Source organism: Aquila chrysaetos, chromosome 4 (genome assembly GCF_900496995.4).
Source record: "Aquila chrysaetos chrysaetos chromosome 4, bAquChr1.4, whole genome shotgun sequence".
Classification (NCBI taxonomy): domain Eukaryota; kingdom Metazoa; phylum Chordata; class Aves; order Accipitriformes; family Accipitridae; genus Aquila; species Aquila chrysaetos.
This window is the reverse complement of record NC_044007.1, coordinates 198,258-215,978: the sequence shown is the minus strand read 5'-3', so window position 1 is coordinate 215,978 and position 17,721 is coordinate 198,258. Positions and strand designations below refer to the sequence as shown.

The window sequence follows — 17,721 nt, the reverse complement described above, 5'->3', positions numbered from 1 at the left end:
AGCAGGAAGGGTAAACAGGCTTGTAGGCATGTTCCGAAGGAGGCTGCTCTGAAGGAGCAGCATGGGCTGGGCCCTGGTGTGTTTTGGGAGACACTGGATCTGTGCTCATCCCAGGATCTGCTGTTTGGAAAAGCCCAGACTGGCTGCTTAGGGCTGTGGAAAGAGGGCATGTCTCTATCAAGCTTTGCCCGTTAAGCCCTTCTGTGTGTTTCTTGAATACAGGGTAGAACTAGTGCAGAAGCAGGGGGGCATTTTGCCATTTGTGGAATAAAGATCAGGGGAAATCCCTGGTCCACTGTCTTCCTTGCTGCAGATTTTGTAGTTTGTGTCATCAGTCCTCAGGTGATTGGTGCCAAAGCCTTGTTTATGATGTGCACAACCCCACAGTGTGCAAATATCTGTGATGTGTTCTGAAAGATTCTGCACATTTTAGCTGCAGTTCTGTTAGCTGAGGCTAGTATTTTTGTAGCAGTTGGAAGCTGACCAGAGCTTCTGTTTGGAACACTCCCTGTATACTGGTCCATGAAAGCATAATTTTTCTGTCTTCAAAGTTCACCATTTTCACATAGTTGATGGGAGTTGTCCTCTGCTAAAAACTGGTGAGGATGGATTACTGGAGTCCAGTCTGTGGCTGTAGCAGAGCCATATGCAGCATGAGCCAGCTGCTTCAGTGTAAGAGTGAGGGGTCCTACAGTGGCTTGGCTCTGTCCTTCTCCAGTGCAGGTGAGGCTGCAGCTGAGTTGAAGTTCCTTTGTTACCAAGTAAGTTTAACCAGCAGTTCTTCTTTTCTTTTGCAGACTGCAGAACTTGCCATTTGCTTTGACAAATCTTAACCTGAAAGCCCTGTGGCTGGCAGAAAATCAGTCCCAGCCCATGCTGAAATTCCAAACAGAGGATGATGAAAAGACAGGAGAAAAAGTTCTCACTTGTTACCTGCTTCCCCAGCAGCCCTCTCCTAGCCTAGGTAAGAGACTGCATTATGAATGCTGTTTGCAGTACTGTGTACTCTGGAGAGTGCTGTAGGGAAGAGGCCCTGAACCTTCTTGTCTGCTTGGTTGGACTGTTCTTCTTTACTGTGATACCTGTAGCAGACCTAGGCTCCTGAATGGCTGGTGGCAACTTTCCAAGGCAGAGATTGTTAAAACTGAGAAATTGCTTCTCTGCCAAGTGGTAAAGAAGCTGCAGCCTAGTCTTCAAGTCTTCTGCTTTGATCTTTTGACCGAGTAGTTCATTCATTGTCTGTGAAGTTTTCTTTCTGTCATGATGATATTCTTGTGTCAATACTTCTGATTCATGCCTTAATCCTTTTTTCTTAGCTCTTGGGTAAGGAGTGCTAGAGCTGAACCATTCAGGTCCTTTTGTAGAGGCTGCTATAGAAAAGGTGGGAGACGTACAAGAGGGGACAAGATCTGGAAGCTACGTCCTTTGTCCTCAAGGCCTCTATGGTTTGATGCCATGGGCAGATATAACAGAAGTGCCCTAGTGGGTTGAGAACTGTCTTTCATCCAACCCTAAAACTCTGCTTGTTCAGAAAGTAGCTCCCACTGTGTTATCTTTCTCCGCAGAGAATCTTTTGCAGAACAGTGTGGATGAGAGCTGGACGGACACCAATTTAAACAGAGTCAGTGTGATTCAGTTCCTGGATGAACCGAAAGTAGATGATGAAGAGGAGTCTGGAGCTGAGAGACGGGTAAGAAGAGTTTCTGGAGGCTTGTTATCTCCCTATGGAAACATAGGCACAATCTAAACTTTTTCTCCTAAGATGGGGAGCCATTCGTGTTTCACCTTGTAATATAGCTGCAGACATGTACAATACTTTTGCAGTCCAGAGGGCATTTGGTGCCCTGAGGAGACAAGCAGGTATGAAAGATAATTCCCTGAGAGCCTTTGTGCAGATTCTCATTTTGACTGCTGTCCTGTGGGAGTTGAGCTGTACCTGCTAACCTGTCCATGGAGCGTTTGGGTGGTCCGGAGATACTAATAGTCAGAGCACTGTCAAGACTGGATTTTAGTTGACCCCCCTCATGAGGAAGAGCTGCACAGCCAAACTTGAGCCAGGCAATCTCCACCCCTCCAAGCATGGAGCCAGGTGCAAGCCCATGTTGTGGAGTATCGTATTAGTAAAGTAGCTAAACACTGTAGACAGCCAGCCTCAAAAACTATGGAAGATCATTTTGCTTTAATTGCAGATGCAAAGGGTAGGATAAAAGTTTCAGTTTTCAGCAAGTACTCTATTGGTTTAGATCTCCTGCAGGACTTTCTCCCCTTTTTAAGTTGTGGAGAGAGATTCTCTGGAGATCTGAATCTTTCTAATAAATTGTATTTGCATCTGTCCTTGCAGCACGTGTATGCTGCTGGTGTTTGGAGCTTTTGTGAGGGTTTTTTTTTTATTGTTTTTAACATTTTAATTAATTTTAGAATACTGTTTTTCTTGACTCTTAGCTGGGCTGAAACTAGGTAAGCATCACAAATTCTGGTAGCATACGGGCTTGTCAGACATGTTAAGAAACACCAGAGGGATTAAGATGATGTTCCACCCTTGTGTTCCTTTAGGGGTTTCTGTGTTGACAGTTTCATGTTTACTAAGCCTGAAGCACAATTTAAAACTTCCCATCTCTATAATTCCTCCCAATCCCTCTATCAGATGGAGAGCAGGATAATATCTGAGAGAGAACTCTGATAAGTGTTCTCTGCCTCCATTTCTTCCCTCTTCCCAGTTGCAGGCTATAGTAGTGGAGATGCCCAAACCAGATCCTGCAATGTGACATTTAGGTCATGTCCAGCTGGGGCTCTAGCACTCTGATAAAACGTTATTTGAAGTGGCTCAGTCTTGAGGCATGGCACGTGCTGCTCTGACTGTTGAATCTCCTGCTCTGAGTGTTTTTCTTTGGTAGGGCTTACAGCGCAGAGCAACTCCTCATCCCAGTGAACTGAAGGTTATGAAGAAAGTGATTGAAGTTCGGCGCAATGAGGTGTATGCTGCAAAGCCTGACGCAGACCTGAATTCTCCTAACTCGGAAGTGAGTGCTGTTCACTAAGTGGATAACCATAGAGAACATGTAGTGGACTTGGGGAATGGGGAGGCAGTGTGTGTAAGCTGGGCAGAAAGAACTTACTTTTGGGAAAGATTGGAAGGGACTGAGCATGGATTGCCTGGATTCCAAGGGTTGGAATCTGCGCTGTGGTGTCAGCTGGGACCACTGAGATAGAGCAGGAGATGTAGCCAGGAGACAGAGAACAGCGTAAGGGGAATTGTGTGCATTGGTACCACTTTTGTCATAACACAGGGAGAGGAAAAGAAGGCTCTGATATTCCCAGTAAAGCATGATGGGAACGGAGTGCTCAGAGGAGGCATCTTGCTGCCTAGGTGTGTGATACTAAGAATAAATGCGTACACAGATGGTGGAACAGGGGTGGACCTAGGTGAGATGCAGCAGGCTTGTCAGGGAAAACAGCAGGCAGCCTGAAGAAAAAGCTGGTTCTGTTGGTACTGGTTCACCTCGCACCAGTCACTCTACATTGCTCCATCTGCTGCTTTGGTTTCCATCTTGACTTTTACAATCATCTTCTCAGGAGAAGAGGCTGAGTGCCATGTCAAATCGCAGTGAGGACTCCCACGTTTCCAACAGCACTGCCTCTGCTGACTTTAGGGGAGAGGAGCAGGGAGAGGAGGGAGAGAGGAGCTGGCCAAATGGGCAGGTGCCTGAGATGCAGGAGCTGGAGAAGGAGGCAAAGCCCAGAGCTGAAGAGGAGCATAAGGAAGCTGCTGACCAAGAGGAGGAAGATGTGGAAGTGGAATACAATGAGGTAGGAGCCTAGAAACTGCGGCAGGGTCATGATAAAAAGCAGAAGGACTTGAAAGTTTCAGAGAAAATGGTAAATGGATGTACAGAGTGTGATTTGGGCATCACTGGATGCAAATACAGGCTGTGGAAGCCAAGTGCAAGTAGAGATCCAGGCAGCCTGTGGGAGCTGGGTCCATGGGAGACTAGGAAGGACAGTGTGGGAGCCAGACAGGGACTATGGGAATATCAGGGTTACAGGTTTGAGTGCCCTAAATCCCTGGAGCTGACAGAAGATGTGTCTGGGTAAAGGAGTGAATATGGAAAAAGGCAAGTATGGTGAATTTTAACATGTATTCCTGCATCTTCTTTAGCATAAAAGCAGCAACACTGGCTTTGCCTGTGTTGGTAGTGGGGGAACAGCAGGTTCTGCACTACCTGAGGTTCACAACCTTTCTGGGGCTTTGCCATTGTAGCCCACTGTGCACTTTGCTGAGGACACACTAATACGGAGTGAGGATGAGGATGAAGATGAAGAGCGACCATTCCCAGTGGAGAAACAGAGGCTTATCCGCAAGGACACACCCCATTATAAGAAACACTTTAAGATAACTAAACTGCCCAAGCCAGAGGCAGTGGTGGCACTCCTGCAGGGACTGAACAGTGATGGAGTCCCCAAAGAGGAAGAGGAGTTAGGAGGCTGCAATAACAACACAGAGCCTGAGGATCAGGAGGAAGCGTGGGATGAGGATGACAGAAAGAATGGAGCTTTATCTGCTCAGCCATCAGTGAAGGTAAGGTCTTGTGGGGAGGGGGGAAGGTCAGAGGGGTGCCAGACCTCCCTTCTGCTAATTTGAACTACCGACCAGGTTGATGTGGTACCAACAAAAACGTTGGCAGGAGGCTCCAGCACTTCAGGAGAGATATGCTGAGGGTGGGAGAGCTGAAGTTCATTCTGGGGCTCATATGATTGTCCACGAGCTGTGCTATGTTGCTTATGTCTGACTCCTTGCGCTGTATCCAGATTCTTGCACCCTCCCCATTATGTGTGATGTTGTGTTCTGTGCTGCAGGAACAGTTCTTTTGTCCCATCACTGACAGGTTCTTCCATTCCTTTCAGTCGCCTCCTTGCTTGCTGGTTGTTGCACCTCATTTGCAACAGGATGAGCTTTATCCCTGGATGGATCTAATCTCAGGCTTATGTTCAGGCTGCTTATGCTTGTTTTTCTGCCACAGTGCTTCCTGAAGAGGAGTGGATAGTGAGAGCAGACAGGAGCATGCCCTTCCCGTTGGTTCCACCCTCTGCCTGCCCCAGCGCAGATGCAGTCTGATGAAGTGTGCATTGGGATTTAGGGGAACGTGTGCTCTGGAGTTTTGCCATTGCCATGGGGCCATGATGGGCCTTTCTGGTTATGCTGGGGGCTGATGAGATACGAAGTCCTTGGCTCTACTCAGCTGAATCACCATGTTTGGTTAGGGACACACAGAGATTCTTGCTTGAGGAAGATCCTCTCAGTGGAATAAGAAAATACTGATGAGGGACACTGCATGATGTTAGACCAGTTCTTACTGAAGTCGGTGTGATGATTTTGTGAGGTGTATTTGCCAGGCAGGGATTAGGATGTAGCTGAATCTTCATCATAGTCTGACACTGACAGATCTCATCAGTGAGATGTGAGTCTCTGAACTGGTGGAAGATGCTGGAGTCAAATCTGTTCTTGCTGTTACCGCATACACTCCAGACTGTTGGGATCGTTTCCACCCCACACTGGAGTTCAGATTGCTTAGGGGAAGGTTCTTGCACTGAAGTTAGCTTTGGAGCCTTTCTCTCAGTGGATGCTTGCCTTGCTGTATCTAAGCTGATAAAGCTTGTCCCTTGCTCCCTAGGGATGAGGCATGTAGTTTCCTTACTGTTTGTGAAGTTCTTCAGAATGAAAAGGAGTTGCTGCTGCTTGTAAGAATGTGTGAAGCCATCTTGAGTCCCCTTCATCCAAGACCTGCCATACTTGGGAAATGCCCTCACCCAAAAAGCTTATTTTAGTCAGGGACTCAAAGCTGTGGATGCACTGACCCATTGGTAAAACCTGTAAAGTCTACATAGATGTTGAGACCACAGGTTTGGTGTTATCTATCAGAAAGTTACCGTTGTTATCGGCTAAGCCTTCTGCGTGGAAATCACAGTTTTCCTTTTGTGGGGCTGGGTTGGATGCCTGCTCCATGAAGGGAGATTTATTAGCTTGCCTCCTGAGCTGTCTTCGAGAAGTGGGAATGTGGGGAGCAGTGTCCCTGTGCAGTGGAGATTCAAGTAAGAGGTGCTGCATACATTCATTGAAGAAGAAGGTAGGTCAGGGTGTGCAGGAGGCTGAATCCTCAAACCAGAGGGTTTTTTTGCAAAGACAGTTGGTCTTCAAGAAAAATTCTAAGGTTTCCTTCATTTGGGAGCAGGATCCCTGGGTGTCTGGCAGGATGCACTGTTCCACCGGAGGCTCTTCCCTTTGCAGGAAGGACCAATGCAGTTTGATTTGGGATTGCTTCATTCCTGTGCAGCAGCTGGGTGGCACCAGAGGTCCCTTTGTGCTTTTCTCCTGTGTTGTTTAATCCTTCTTCACTGAATGTCTTGGTACAGAGAGGATAAAATCAGTTAATAGTGTTCAGCTTGTGAGCTTGGTGGTCACAGCCTCAGAGTGCCAACACAGACAAAATATGGCCTTAAAGATGCAGTTTCCAGTTAGCTGGGCCACAGAGCGCTGACACTCTGCATGTTGTGAGCCCTGGGAGCAGCCCTGTCGCTGGTACTTGCTGGTAGGTGGTAATCAGGAGTGGCGTGAGTGGGGTCTGCTCTGGTGCTGTGTGGCAGACCTATCAGAGTGGTGTGCATTTGTGTGTTGGGTGGTGGTGGTAGTGGTGGCGGGTTTGGTTTATGCTCCACTAATCCGCATGCCTCTTTGCTGGTTCCTGTCCTAACAGGGGGTGTCGTTTGATCAAGCCAATAATCTGCTGATTGAACCTGCTCGCATTGAGGAGGAAGAGGTCTGTACCACTCCTACTGTTCTCTCTCTGCCAAAAATCATTCAGTCTGCTTGATTTGCTTCCCAGGCTCACCCATTGTTGTAGGGGAAACTCTGATCTCTCTGGGTCAAGTGGCTTCTGGACCTGACTGATCACAAACACACAATGATTGTTTCTTCCCCTGCTTTCACCTCCTTTCCCTACTTTTCCATACCTGAGGTGAGAATGGCTGCTGCAGATCAGGAGTGAGATGGAAGAAATTTAAAAAAACCAAAGTGGGCTGAGGTGGAAAGTTCAGTTCCTATTTGCTGTGCACTGAGGAAAAAGAAGGTGGAAGAAAATAAATGCATATTTCTGGGAGTGGTGGGTAACCCTGAAGGAGTAGAGGCCTCAGGAACCTGCGGAGTGCTGTGTATGACCCTTTGGGAGAGGGAGGAGGATCTAACTCAGGATGCTGTGCCATTGCATGAGAAAGGTGGACTGGAGCTAATGATTTGTGCATTTCACGCAGCCCCCCTGTAGAATCCCCTCAAGTCTTCAGATGCAGCACTTTGGGATGTCAGAAGGGGGCAGGTAGCACTAGAGGGTCCATAAAGCCCCTGGCACATGTATGGTGTTCTATGCCAAAGTTTAAAGTCCCATGTCTTGCTGCCTTAGCTCATCCTCTGACTATGATTAACTTCCTGAATTTGTTTCCAAGTTTTCAGTAGGCTTGCCTGATTCTGTGGGTCAGTGGGCTTTCTGCAGGCAGTGTTTCCGAGGAACGGTTGGAAGCAGAGTGCTACTGCCACTGGCAAGAGGCAGAAACTGTTGTCAGTACTAACGGCTTGCATGAAGGTTTCTTCCCTCAGGACAGTACAATGGTACCAGTGCTGGCCTAGTTGTGTCTGTGAACTTGGCTCTTTGCTACTCCTTCAGATGTAAAATGGAGGCTTTTCTTTCTTGGTTTTGGAGTAAGACTTTCTGGGAGGGAGGTGACAAATACTTTCCACTTCAAGCGAAACCTGTTAGTGTTCCCTGAAGATTTCTCCATCTTAGCTCTAGATCACTGAAAAACATATTAATATTTCTTGCGTTTCTCTTTTGCATAGCTCTTCTGTCACTCAGAGGCAAAACTGAGTATAGCCAGGTGCTTCCTGGTCCCTCATTTGGGAAATCGCTGCTCTTGGTCGTCTTTCCAGCTGTTAGACATCATGTTCCATTTGCAGAATTTTCTTGCTCCTTGAGGTGCAGTGGCCCAGGAAACCTCAGTCTTGTAGTCTTGTCTTGGGAAACAGTCTGCCTGCCTCTTCATCAGCTCCTTCCCGTGCTCCACCTGCATCTGATGGAAGTGCCTAGAACTTCTCCGTGATGGCTGGAGAGGGTAGCTGGTTAGAGGCCCCAGGTTTGCTCTGGTGTCCCTGCAGTGCAGTCTCCTTTGTGCAGGTCTGTTCCCTCACTGTAAAGAGCAACGTGGTAGTGCAGCTCCCAAGGACAAGCATACTAGAGATCCACCAGAAGGGTGGTGATAGCTGAAGTCGCCTCAGAGAAGACCGGCTTTGGGAAGCAGTTGATGGTCCTACAGCTCTGGGGGAATGCTCAGCTCAGTGGATGGTTGCTGACCTCTCCAGTCAGTGATACTCTGTCATTTTAGTGGAATCATGCCAGGCACCTACCAGGACTGCAGCTCATGTGGAAGATTCAGTCTCCAGAAACATCAGTGACAACAAACTGTGGGATTCAGGCTGAGAGTGCTGTAAGTGAGAGCTGAACTTGGGCACTGCGCAGTTGGGACCCCTCACTCACACAGAGAGGGGTGCCCTTGCCATCTTTTCTAGCATGTCGGCTGTGAAAAGCACATGCTTTCTCAGTGAATAGGTGGAGGAAAACAGGAGAAATATTCAGGGCCTTAAAGACTACTTAGCATCTGAGTAGAGAATTAGCTTGGGAAGTGACTGATCCCAGAAATGGCATCTAACTGCTGTTTCCAGGGATGATTTCATGTCCCTGAGAAGAGCCTATTATAGCTAAACCAGTGGCTGATGAAACTGAGCAAGACCATTGCAGAGTGGAGAGCCTGGTGCCCCTTGAGCAACACAGTTTAAGTTCATAATACTGCTGTTGCATTCCTTGTATAATTTTATACAGCTCTTAGAGAGCTGATTGTATACTGATTGTGTGTTCTTTAAGCCTAAACCATAATCCTGAGCCAGAGTAACATTGCCAGAGTAGAGCTGGAGACATCTGCCTAACTTCTGTCAGCAGCCCAGCGTCAGGGTGTAGGTGCTATGTATGCAGCTGGTACTTCTAGAGCTCCTTTAGTTGTTACTGCCAATAGGACTCTACTACAGTGAGAGAAATAATTCTGTTAAAGCACATGATATCTGATAGTGGATATCTGGGTTCCACTGCTGACTCTGTTCCCAATGTTTTAGTCTCCATCTGCACTGCAGAAATGGCTGTATCCGGATTGTAGGGAGGCTTTTGGAGGATAAAAGAAGCGTATCAAGCTGCTATTTGAAGGCATGAGGTTGCACCTGAAGTCTGTTTGTTTTCAGATGATTTTTGAAGAAATAGTCCAGAAAAAGCTGCTGTGCAGATTGAAGATAAGTGGAAAGAGGGTCCCAAAATCTGTTTAAGTGACTGATGCTTCTTTGCAATAATGGCTGATGTCATCTTTCTGTGTTTGCCCAGGCTTAACCCATCTTATGCAGAGCACCTGAAAATATAGGAGTCATGAAGGGCTCTGCACTGGCAAAACTTGTGCTGATTGAGGAGCTTTATAGGTTTTTTTTTCTCCCATGATGCTCTCTCCCAGCTGCACAAGGCTACCTAGAAAGTATATGCCACTAATTTCCCTCCCTAGGAAAAAGATAGGCTGATGTTAGATGTTCAAAACACCTTGACTTCCTTGCTGGAGGGTGGAAAAGATCCTGTCAGGTGCTTCTGCTTAGGTGTCATATCCTGTCGCTCTGGAGTCAGAAGTGAGTCAAGTCTTCTCCTTAAAGGAGTCTTGTCCTGTAGAAATTGCTCAGAAGTATTACTATTTGTGTTTGAATGCAGGCTTCATGTTTGGCTCCACAGTCATTGTTTGGTGGAGGCAGATGGTGACAGCACAGCTTGGTCCTGAAGCATCCAGTGTTAAGGAGGTTCAACTTTGAAAAGGTTGGCCCGCTTAGTGCATAGCATCGGCGTGCCTTGCCGTCACGAGCAGTCCTGTTCATCTTGGGGGTGCTGCTGCAATGCTCCCTTTACACTTGAACCTCTGTGCCTTGGTCTGTTTTTATTGTTTACTGGGTGAGACGGCATACTTATTGGGATATTGTCAGACTTAGAATTCTTATGTAGCAAATTGGTTTCCCTGCAATGTGACCTGTAAATTTTAAACCCTGAAAAGATTAATAAACCTCTCTTGTATAATGCAAGAAAGATCAAGTCACTTGTATTTGCTCAGCTGGCTTGACTAGAATACACTTTCTGACAGAGCAGAGTCCTCTTGAAGTTGTGAAAAAATACAGAGCTCTTCTTTCTCTCATTTTTTAAATGACTAAAGTTCTCATTGAGCAAGGAAAAATATGCCATATTTTCTGCCTGAATTTGGCTTTTAATTTATTGCCAGAGGAAAATTTTATCACCTTCTCCTACTGGGTCAAAGGGCCCTTGGTATTCTTTCTTATGCTGTGACCCTCCAACAGTTTGGAGCTAGGGATTGTAATCTTTTCTTGTAGATGTACAACTTCGCATTCAGGTCTATTAAGGCACAGTTTGAATACGATTCACCTATGAAGTGACAGAGATGACTTGTGTGATTGCTGCTTTCATCATCATATATCACTCTGTGTCAATTGCAAATTTTATCTGATCTGGAGCTTTCTTAAGGACCAAGTAGCAAACTGTGGAATGATTTCTCACACAAATGCAGAACTATCTGCAGAGTTTCCTTTTCCTGCTCTAAGAGTATGGCACAATTATCTGATTTGCTTTCTCAAATAGAAAGAACAGAAAGCAATAGAGGAGTGTTTTTAACAGAGAGAGAGAAGATACCAGTTTTAAACAAAACACTCCACTGCGAATCTGATTTTTGGTTTTGAAATAGGAAAACGCAGTGTATGTAACAGATATGGGTCTTGCTGCTTAGGACAAGGATTATACAAAAAATTTAGGCATTAAAATAACCCCTGTAGAAATTAATGGGGCTTAAGCATTTGCATGCCTCTAAAAACTGGTCCCTATTTGCAAGCTCAGTAGTATTTTCTGGCTGTGTCAATAGAGGAGAAAGGTAACTCCTGGAATAGTTTCGAGACTTTGTGATGGAAGACAGTCACCAGCTTGGATCCAGGCACTGAAATGAGGCAAGATTGGGATAGGTTTCCATTTCTGAAAGATAACGCTTTAGCCAAATAAGCACTGTGCTCAATTCAGGAGCAAGAACCTAAATTTACAACGAAGATAACATAGATTATTTGGAAGAAATCATGACGTCAAGTCTCCTGCCACCACTAGCAACCAGATACTATACTGTATTTCCTAAGTCAGTCAAACTTTTTATTAAATATAGGTTGTTTCCTCCTGTTACTCAACATGTGTCCGCACACACTCAGGTTCCTCCTACTGGGAGAAACCAAAAACTTCCCCAGATTTCTACTTCTTGAATGATTAGAAAACTTACTTTCAATCTGAACTTGCATTTGTTAATTGTTTTTGTTATATTTTATCTTGAAAAATCTCTTTCCTGCTCCCTGACCCTTTGCTTGTTCTTGGTATATTTTTATGGACATCAGTAACAACTCCTTCTAGCCTTCATTTTGCTAGATTGAAGAAACCAAATTCTTATAGTGTTCTCTTTGTAAGATAGATTTCCATTCCTTGTCTTTCTTGCTGCCTTTTCATTCACCTGTTCTACTTGAATGCAGGTTTGTTGACTGTGGGTAACATGACAGAATTTATTCAGACTTTAGTTCACTGAATTCCACAGTTTTTCTTCCACTTCAAATGTGGTAGTTTCTGTTCATGTATGGGAGTTCTCTTTATCTACCTAGCTTTTGTCCCTCCGTTCAACATCAAGGTCCTCAGTGAGTTTGTCCTCCAGACTGTTGGTGTACTTAAAGATGTCTCTGCTTGTATGTTTTAAAATGAGTGATGCCGGGATTAGTGCAAGGATTTTCCATTTATCTCACTGTCACGTTGGACAAATGCTCTCCTACTGTGCTGTCTGCCCTTAGCAGCATAAAGTTGAAACAGATTTTAGAAGAGAGTCCTTTCAGTCTTTTAATAGTATATTACATGATGGGCTAAAATGGACCTTTAGAACAGTAAGAAATTATTGGGCTGAGAAGAGTTTCTTAGTGAAATTTTGTAGTCAGAATGCTGCAGAATGAATGACTATACCAGTGATTTTACCACACAAAAAGAAACAATAGGATAAAAACTCTTTACTGCTGAAGAGAGGAAGAAACATACCATGTTTCAGTGCACTCATTGCAGCTGAATCCACAGGACTTCCATGTCTAGGTTTTTGCCCTGTTTCCAGTTCTGGGAATGGTTCAAGGCTCAGTAGCTTTGTCCAATTCTCATTTTGTTTCTCTTCATCTAAGAATTTGAATGTTTTCATTTCCAGGGAGACTCTGTCCTGTTGCATTCCATAGTTTAGCCAGCCCAGTTCCTTTCAGGATCCCCTCTTTTGCTGTTGGTGTTTCCATGCCTGTGGCAAAGCTGGGCACGCATCATGATGAGGAGGAAGTAATACCTTCTTAAATCCCTATTTCTGGAATTCATTAATGAAAGAACTAATCATTGAATCATAAAACAGCCCAGGTTGGAAGGGACCTCAAAAGATCCAACTTTTTGTGGGAAAGGGAGCCCAGATGAAATTATCTAGCACCCTGACTGATTGCATCTTGAAAACCTCCACTGATGGGGACTCTACCATGTCCCTGGGGAGTTTGTTCCAGTGAATGATTGTTCTCACTGTAAACATTTTTTTTCTTATATCAAGATGAAATCGTATCTCTATATAGACACTCATATATAGATACAAATTATCATATATATCTCATGATATATGATTCATAGGTATAGGATAGCTAGTATTCATATCTATATATATTCATATCAAGACTAATCATATCTGTATGAACCTAGTTTTTTATGTATGGTTCAAAAGTCATCATATTTAATATTTTAAAAAATGCATCCTGTGCATCCTTTCTTCATCTTCACTTAATGAAATGCTGTTCACTGTCTTGGAATCTCTTTGGGGAAGGAGTACACCAGCATTTAGCATAGCAAGTCACCTGTCCTGTCTGCTTTTAATGCTGCTGTCAATCACTGGGGCTTGCAAACTTCTCTTATTTGGCACTCTCTCTGGTTAGTACTAAACTGGGTGGAGAGATGTTTAGTAAGAAGGCTGTAAAGTTCTTGACTCTTGATATGTACCCTACCATCTCTGCCTTGCAAGTATCCATTCCCCTGGTAACTAAAAAACCATCTGAATGGAGGAAGAAATAACATCAGAGCCAGAAAATCTTCAGCTCATACCCAGCAGGCTGCTCCTCTGCCAGGGCAGGATCTTGCTGTCATGTTCCTTTTTCCATCATTTGTTTTTAATTTAGTTCTCAACAGCTCATGCAGTAATCTCCCACCTTCCATTTGGTCACTGATATTTTCAGCCTATCCCCTTGTCCTCGTGAGTTATTGCTTACTGAAGCCAGACAGATTTAGCTCTTCTAATCTTTCCTGGTGAGTCAGTGCCTCTGACTCCTGAACTCCTATGTCTCTCACATTTATGTGCTCTTTTAACCTCTCTTTTGTTAAGGTGTTCCTGGAAAAAGGAGACAGAGTTGAATGTGTAAAGATGTCTCTAATGGTGGGTGTAAGGGGCTTTCTTTGGGGATTAGGAAGCACAGACCTTAGTGAGACATGGTGGTGCTTTCACTGGTATTTTCCCAGGTCCTTGCAATCTGTAGGTCAGGATTTCTGGACCGTTCATACTGTTGTACTAGACACAGTGGAGCTGCTGTCTATGAAATTGTCTGATCTCTCCAATGCCTTTTATTTGTTTTAGTTCCACAGTATTCAGTGGTAATAAATTATGTAATTTACTTGTGCTTTATATTAAAAAGCACTTTTTTAAGCCTGCTGTTGGAATTTCATTGGGTATCCCCAATTTGTTTGTTGTTACAAACATGGAATAATCATTTCCTGTAAAGATATTAATGGCATGAAAAGATAAAAAGATGTCTATCCCTGCCCCTCCTGTATTTGAAGGCTCCTAGCCTCCCCTTATAGGGAACTGTTAACGTTTTTACTGTCAGTGATTTGGAATAAGATCAGGCCTGATGCAGGTCTCGGCAGAACCCTACTTCCTGGTTCTTCACCGATAAGTAGTATTTGACCTCTGCTAGTTCTTAGGTTTTATAATATAGACCTAAAACCAGCATCATATGATGTCAGTAAGAATGTCTTGTGATAACAAGTTTCATGTTTTACGAAAGTCTGCTTATTGAATCTTTACTATTACTTTATCAGCCAAGTTTGGAGTCTTGTCAAAGAATGAGAGAGAGATGTGTTTGTTTTTTGAGAGACCTAATTTTCATAAAATTCAGCTGTTTGGCATGAGTGCTATTTCTGTGTGCCTGGTAAGAGGCATGCATGTTCTTCAGTTACTTTTCTGGAATTGGTGCTGGGAAGAGGAGCTGATAGTTACAGGCATCATCATGGGTAACGTTAGTCTAACAGGACAATGTAAATAGTATTTCAGGGTATCAAGATTCCAGAATTTTATAAATGCTCTGTAAGCATATCAGAGATCTCAGCCAGTTGTTAGAACTCTTGGGTATAAGTTATCCAGTCCTTTTGACTTTTAAAATGGTTATTCCTTATTGATGATACTAAATGGATTCTTCAGCTGCAATTGGAGTGAAGTGTGATTCATCACCTTCATGTGATGCATGTACATCATCATGCTTCTGTCCAAATACAAATCAGAAGTATTTATCGCATATTTGCGTTTTCTGTGACATTGTTGACAAACCAGTCTCATTTGAAGTTTCAAGTGATGTAAATGCAGGGATTAGACACTATTTGCCTTCAGATGTATAACAAGTTATAAAAAGATGCCTGTGCATGCAGGAAATTGCTGCCTTCTGGAAATAAAGCCCTTAAACCCCCACTCCCCTGAGTATGTCTGGCGGAACAACTTGGTCTTTCAGCAGGTTCTGAAGTACAACAGCTCCATGCTTTGGCAGTTGAATCCTATGAATGTCTAGTTTGCTACCTCTGTGTCTGCTGTGCCCCTACCAAGAGCAGGTTGCAAAAATCCTCAGCTAGCCATTGGAAGGCACAGCATTGAATACTGTTTCCAGTCAGTTGGGCAATACTCAGCCAGATATCCCTGGCTGCAACTGAAAAGTAAGCCTGTCCACGTGTGCAACATTTCTTGTTTCTCCAAAATGGTATACGTTTACTCACCACAAGTCAGAAAATCTCACAGGATCAAGTGAATCTGTTCAAAGGTAGCTATATTAAAAATGTATGAAAAAATAGGTTGAGATGGAATCAGTCCTTGTTTGAGAGTGTTCCCTGGAGACTTAGAGGCAGAAACACAAATGGGACTGAGGGGGATAGAGGAGAGGGGAGGGAGGTATAACTGCTTCCTTGGCTTGTGCTTTGGTGCCATCGATGATAAATGGGTTTCCCCCTAGTCTCCAGTTGGAGTTCAGGGAGATGACAAGTTTAGGCTGAAGTGGCAGCTTTTTCAATTTTCCCCACTTTTCTCCCTCCCCAGTAGCACTTTTCTATGGAGGGCATGGATGCTTGTCTGTCTGGGAGGAATTAGGAAGAAACTCTGGATATGTTGCCCACTTGATGAAGGTTTGCCCTTTCTGCAAAGGAAGGAGCCAGAATCAGTTGAGCAGCATGTTTCTAGGTGGGGAATATCACAGATCAGTTGTTAGGTCTGAGATGAGCTATTGCTGGGCAGTGGGTGGATCCCTGCTTCTAGGTGAAAAAAATGCAAGAAGAGGAAAATACCCAGGAAAGTCACTGGCAAGAGCGATTGCAGGTGTGGAAGCTGTGCTGTCGCTGCTGTTAGGGCAGCTGTTTGCTGTGCTTCCAGAGTATCAGTCTAGACATCATGGAAGTTAAGGCAGGTCTGAAGCAGCCTTAGGACAAGTATCCTTTTGGGAAGAAATAACTTACTGGTTTAGTGTGAAAAGCAGTGTCGGAGCTGTAATGTGAAATATTGAATATGAAACTGAAAGGCCATTATAGGCTACTGGATCCAGTTCCTTCTTTCTCAGGTTCATATTCATGTCAATTATTCTTTTCACAGACTTCACACAAACTTTCTTACCACACTGTTTTTATGGGACAACTAATATGCTTTGGGAGTTTGAAATCTTCTTTCAAGCCTAAATGTATTTCTGTCCCATTCAAGCCCATTTGCTGTTGTTCCAGCAGTGTCTTTAAGTTTAATTAGGTCTGGTTCCTCCTTGGTGTTTTGGTTTTTCAGTGTATGTTGATAGACATAAGGTTCTTAACCCTCAGTCCAGTTGACTTTTCTGGCAGATTTCCCCATATTTTCAGTCTGGTTTCTATGAATTTGTGAAATACATGGGTTTCGTTGTTTATCTTTCAGTTAGTTTACACAATGAACTTACTGTGCAACTGAAAGTGACTTTCTGTAACCAGTGACGTTGTACATTCCTCGTTCATTGTCAAAAATAGCAATCCGGCCCTGTTGATTCAGACACTGAGCAAAACCATCAGCTATCTTACTTGGAAATACCTGGATCCTGTTACTAGAATACTCTCTAGTCCTTGTCTGGAGACCTAGTTTCCATTGCCTTTAGAAGTTTTTGTGTTGAATATAGATATAAGTCTTTAGAGCATTACTAAAATCCAGTGAAGCTGGAAGAAAAAAAAGTGGTATTTGTAGTTAGATCCTAACAGACTTCTTCATGCAACAAGCATTAGTCTAATCTATAACTGGTTTTAAAGTGTGCTATCAATGACATGCAATCCTATCTCATCAATACCACATTTCTCTGTCTCACCTGAATAATCCTTGTCTTTCAATACTTGGATTTTACTCAGTCTCTAGGTCTTGCACCAGAGACGATGTACCTATGGTCTGTCTAGAATCAGGGATTTCCTTGTGAAGATGCCAGCAGCTTTTGCTATGCTGTTGTCTGGGCACCAAAGGAAATGGCAAGGAACCTCATTTTAGTTCTGCATTTCCTGTGGTGTTTTTTTGGTTTTGTTTTAAACTTAGCAGAATGTGAACCCCCATAGGCTGTTGCTTCTGTTATTGTAGAAAGGGAAGGGAGGGGTTAAGGAAAGCGAGTCTCCTGCTTCTCCTGCTGCCCACACTGTGGCCCGACCTAGGCCAAGCGGACCTGATGTTGAAGCTAGACACCTCTGCAGCAGCCGCTCTCTGTTCGGGACTTTGTTTCCAGATAAGTGATATCTGGAGGACAGCAAATTTGGTTCTCTCCAGGAGTCTATGTACATTTCTGTCACTTACCTCTCCAGCTCCTTGGTCCTTGGCCCTGACAGATCCCCGAGAGAGTCCTATCTATCCCATTCCTTTCCCTATATCCTACCACATGCTCCCTGTCTTCCTTCTCATGACTGGGGCAACGTGAACAGTTTATGCTGGTGTCCTGAATATAAGCAGTTTCAGTTCAAGTTTGATCAAGTTTTGCTATTGGAAGTGGGCATAATTTCATATGTAGAGGTGGGAGATAGGAAGGAGAGATGAGGCTTCTGGATTGCACAACTACAGTCCTGAGCCTGCCTGTGCAGAGGGGAGAAGAGGAAGGAGCCAGCTGGACAAAGCAGATGGCTTTTCTGGAATCACGCATTGATTTCCATCAATAGAGCAAAGTCAAGTACCTGTCCAGAGTATTCTGGAAGAGGTGCCATTCTTGTTAGTGCACGCTATGTTGGG

General features: G+C 44.3%; 1 protein-coding gene across 50 annotated transcripts in view; it reads left to right on the top strand.

Annotated features, from left to right (window-relative positions):
- SCRIB (scribble planar cell polarity protein) overlaps positions 1 to 17,721 on the top strand; it is a 115,527-nt gene that overhangs the window by 30,694 nt on the left and 67,112 nt on the right. For 49 of the 50 annotated variants that reach the window (XM_041122890.1, XM_041122883.1, XM_041122882.1 and 46 more), the window contains exons 11-16: positions 798 to 964; positions 1,566 to 1,690; positions 2,895 to 3,020; positions 3,574 to 3,807; positions 4,259 to 4,576; positions 6,750 to 6,812. In XM_041122890.1, the coding sequence (XP_040978824.1) occupies positions 798 to 964; positions 1,566 to 1,690; positions 2,895 to 3,020; positions 3,574 to 3,807; positions 4,259 to 4,576; positions 6,750 to 6,812 (1,033 nt within the window). The remainder of the gene's footprint in view (positions 1 to 797; positions 965 to 1,565; positions 1,691 to 2,894; positions 3,021 to 3,573; positions 3,808 to 4,258; positions 4,577 to 6,749; positions 6,813 to 17,721) is intronic. The other variant, XM_030010915.2, reaches the window with a different exon arrangement.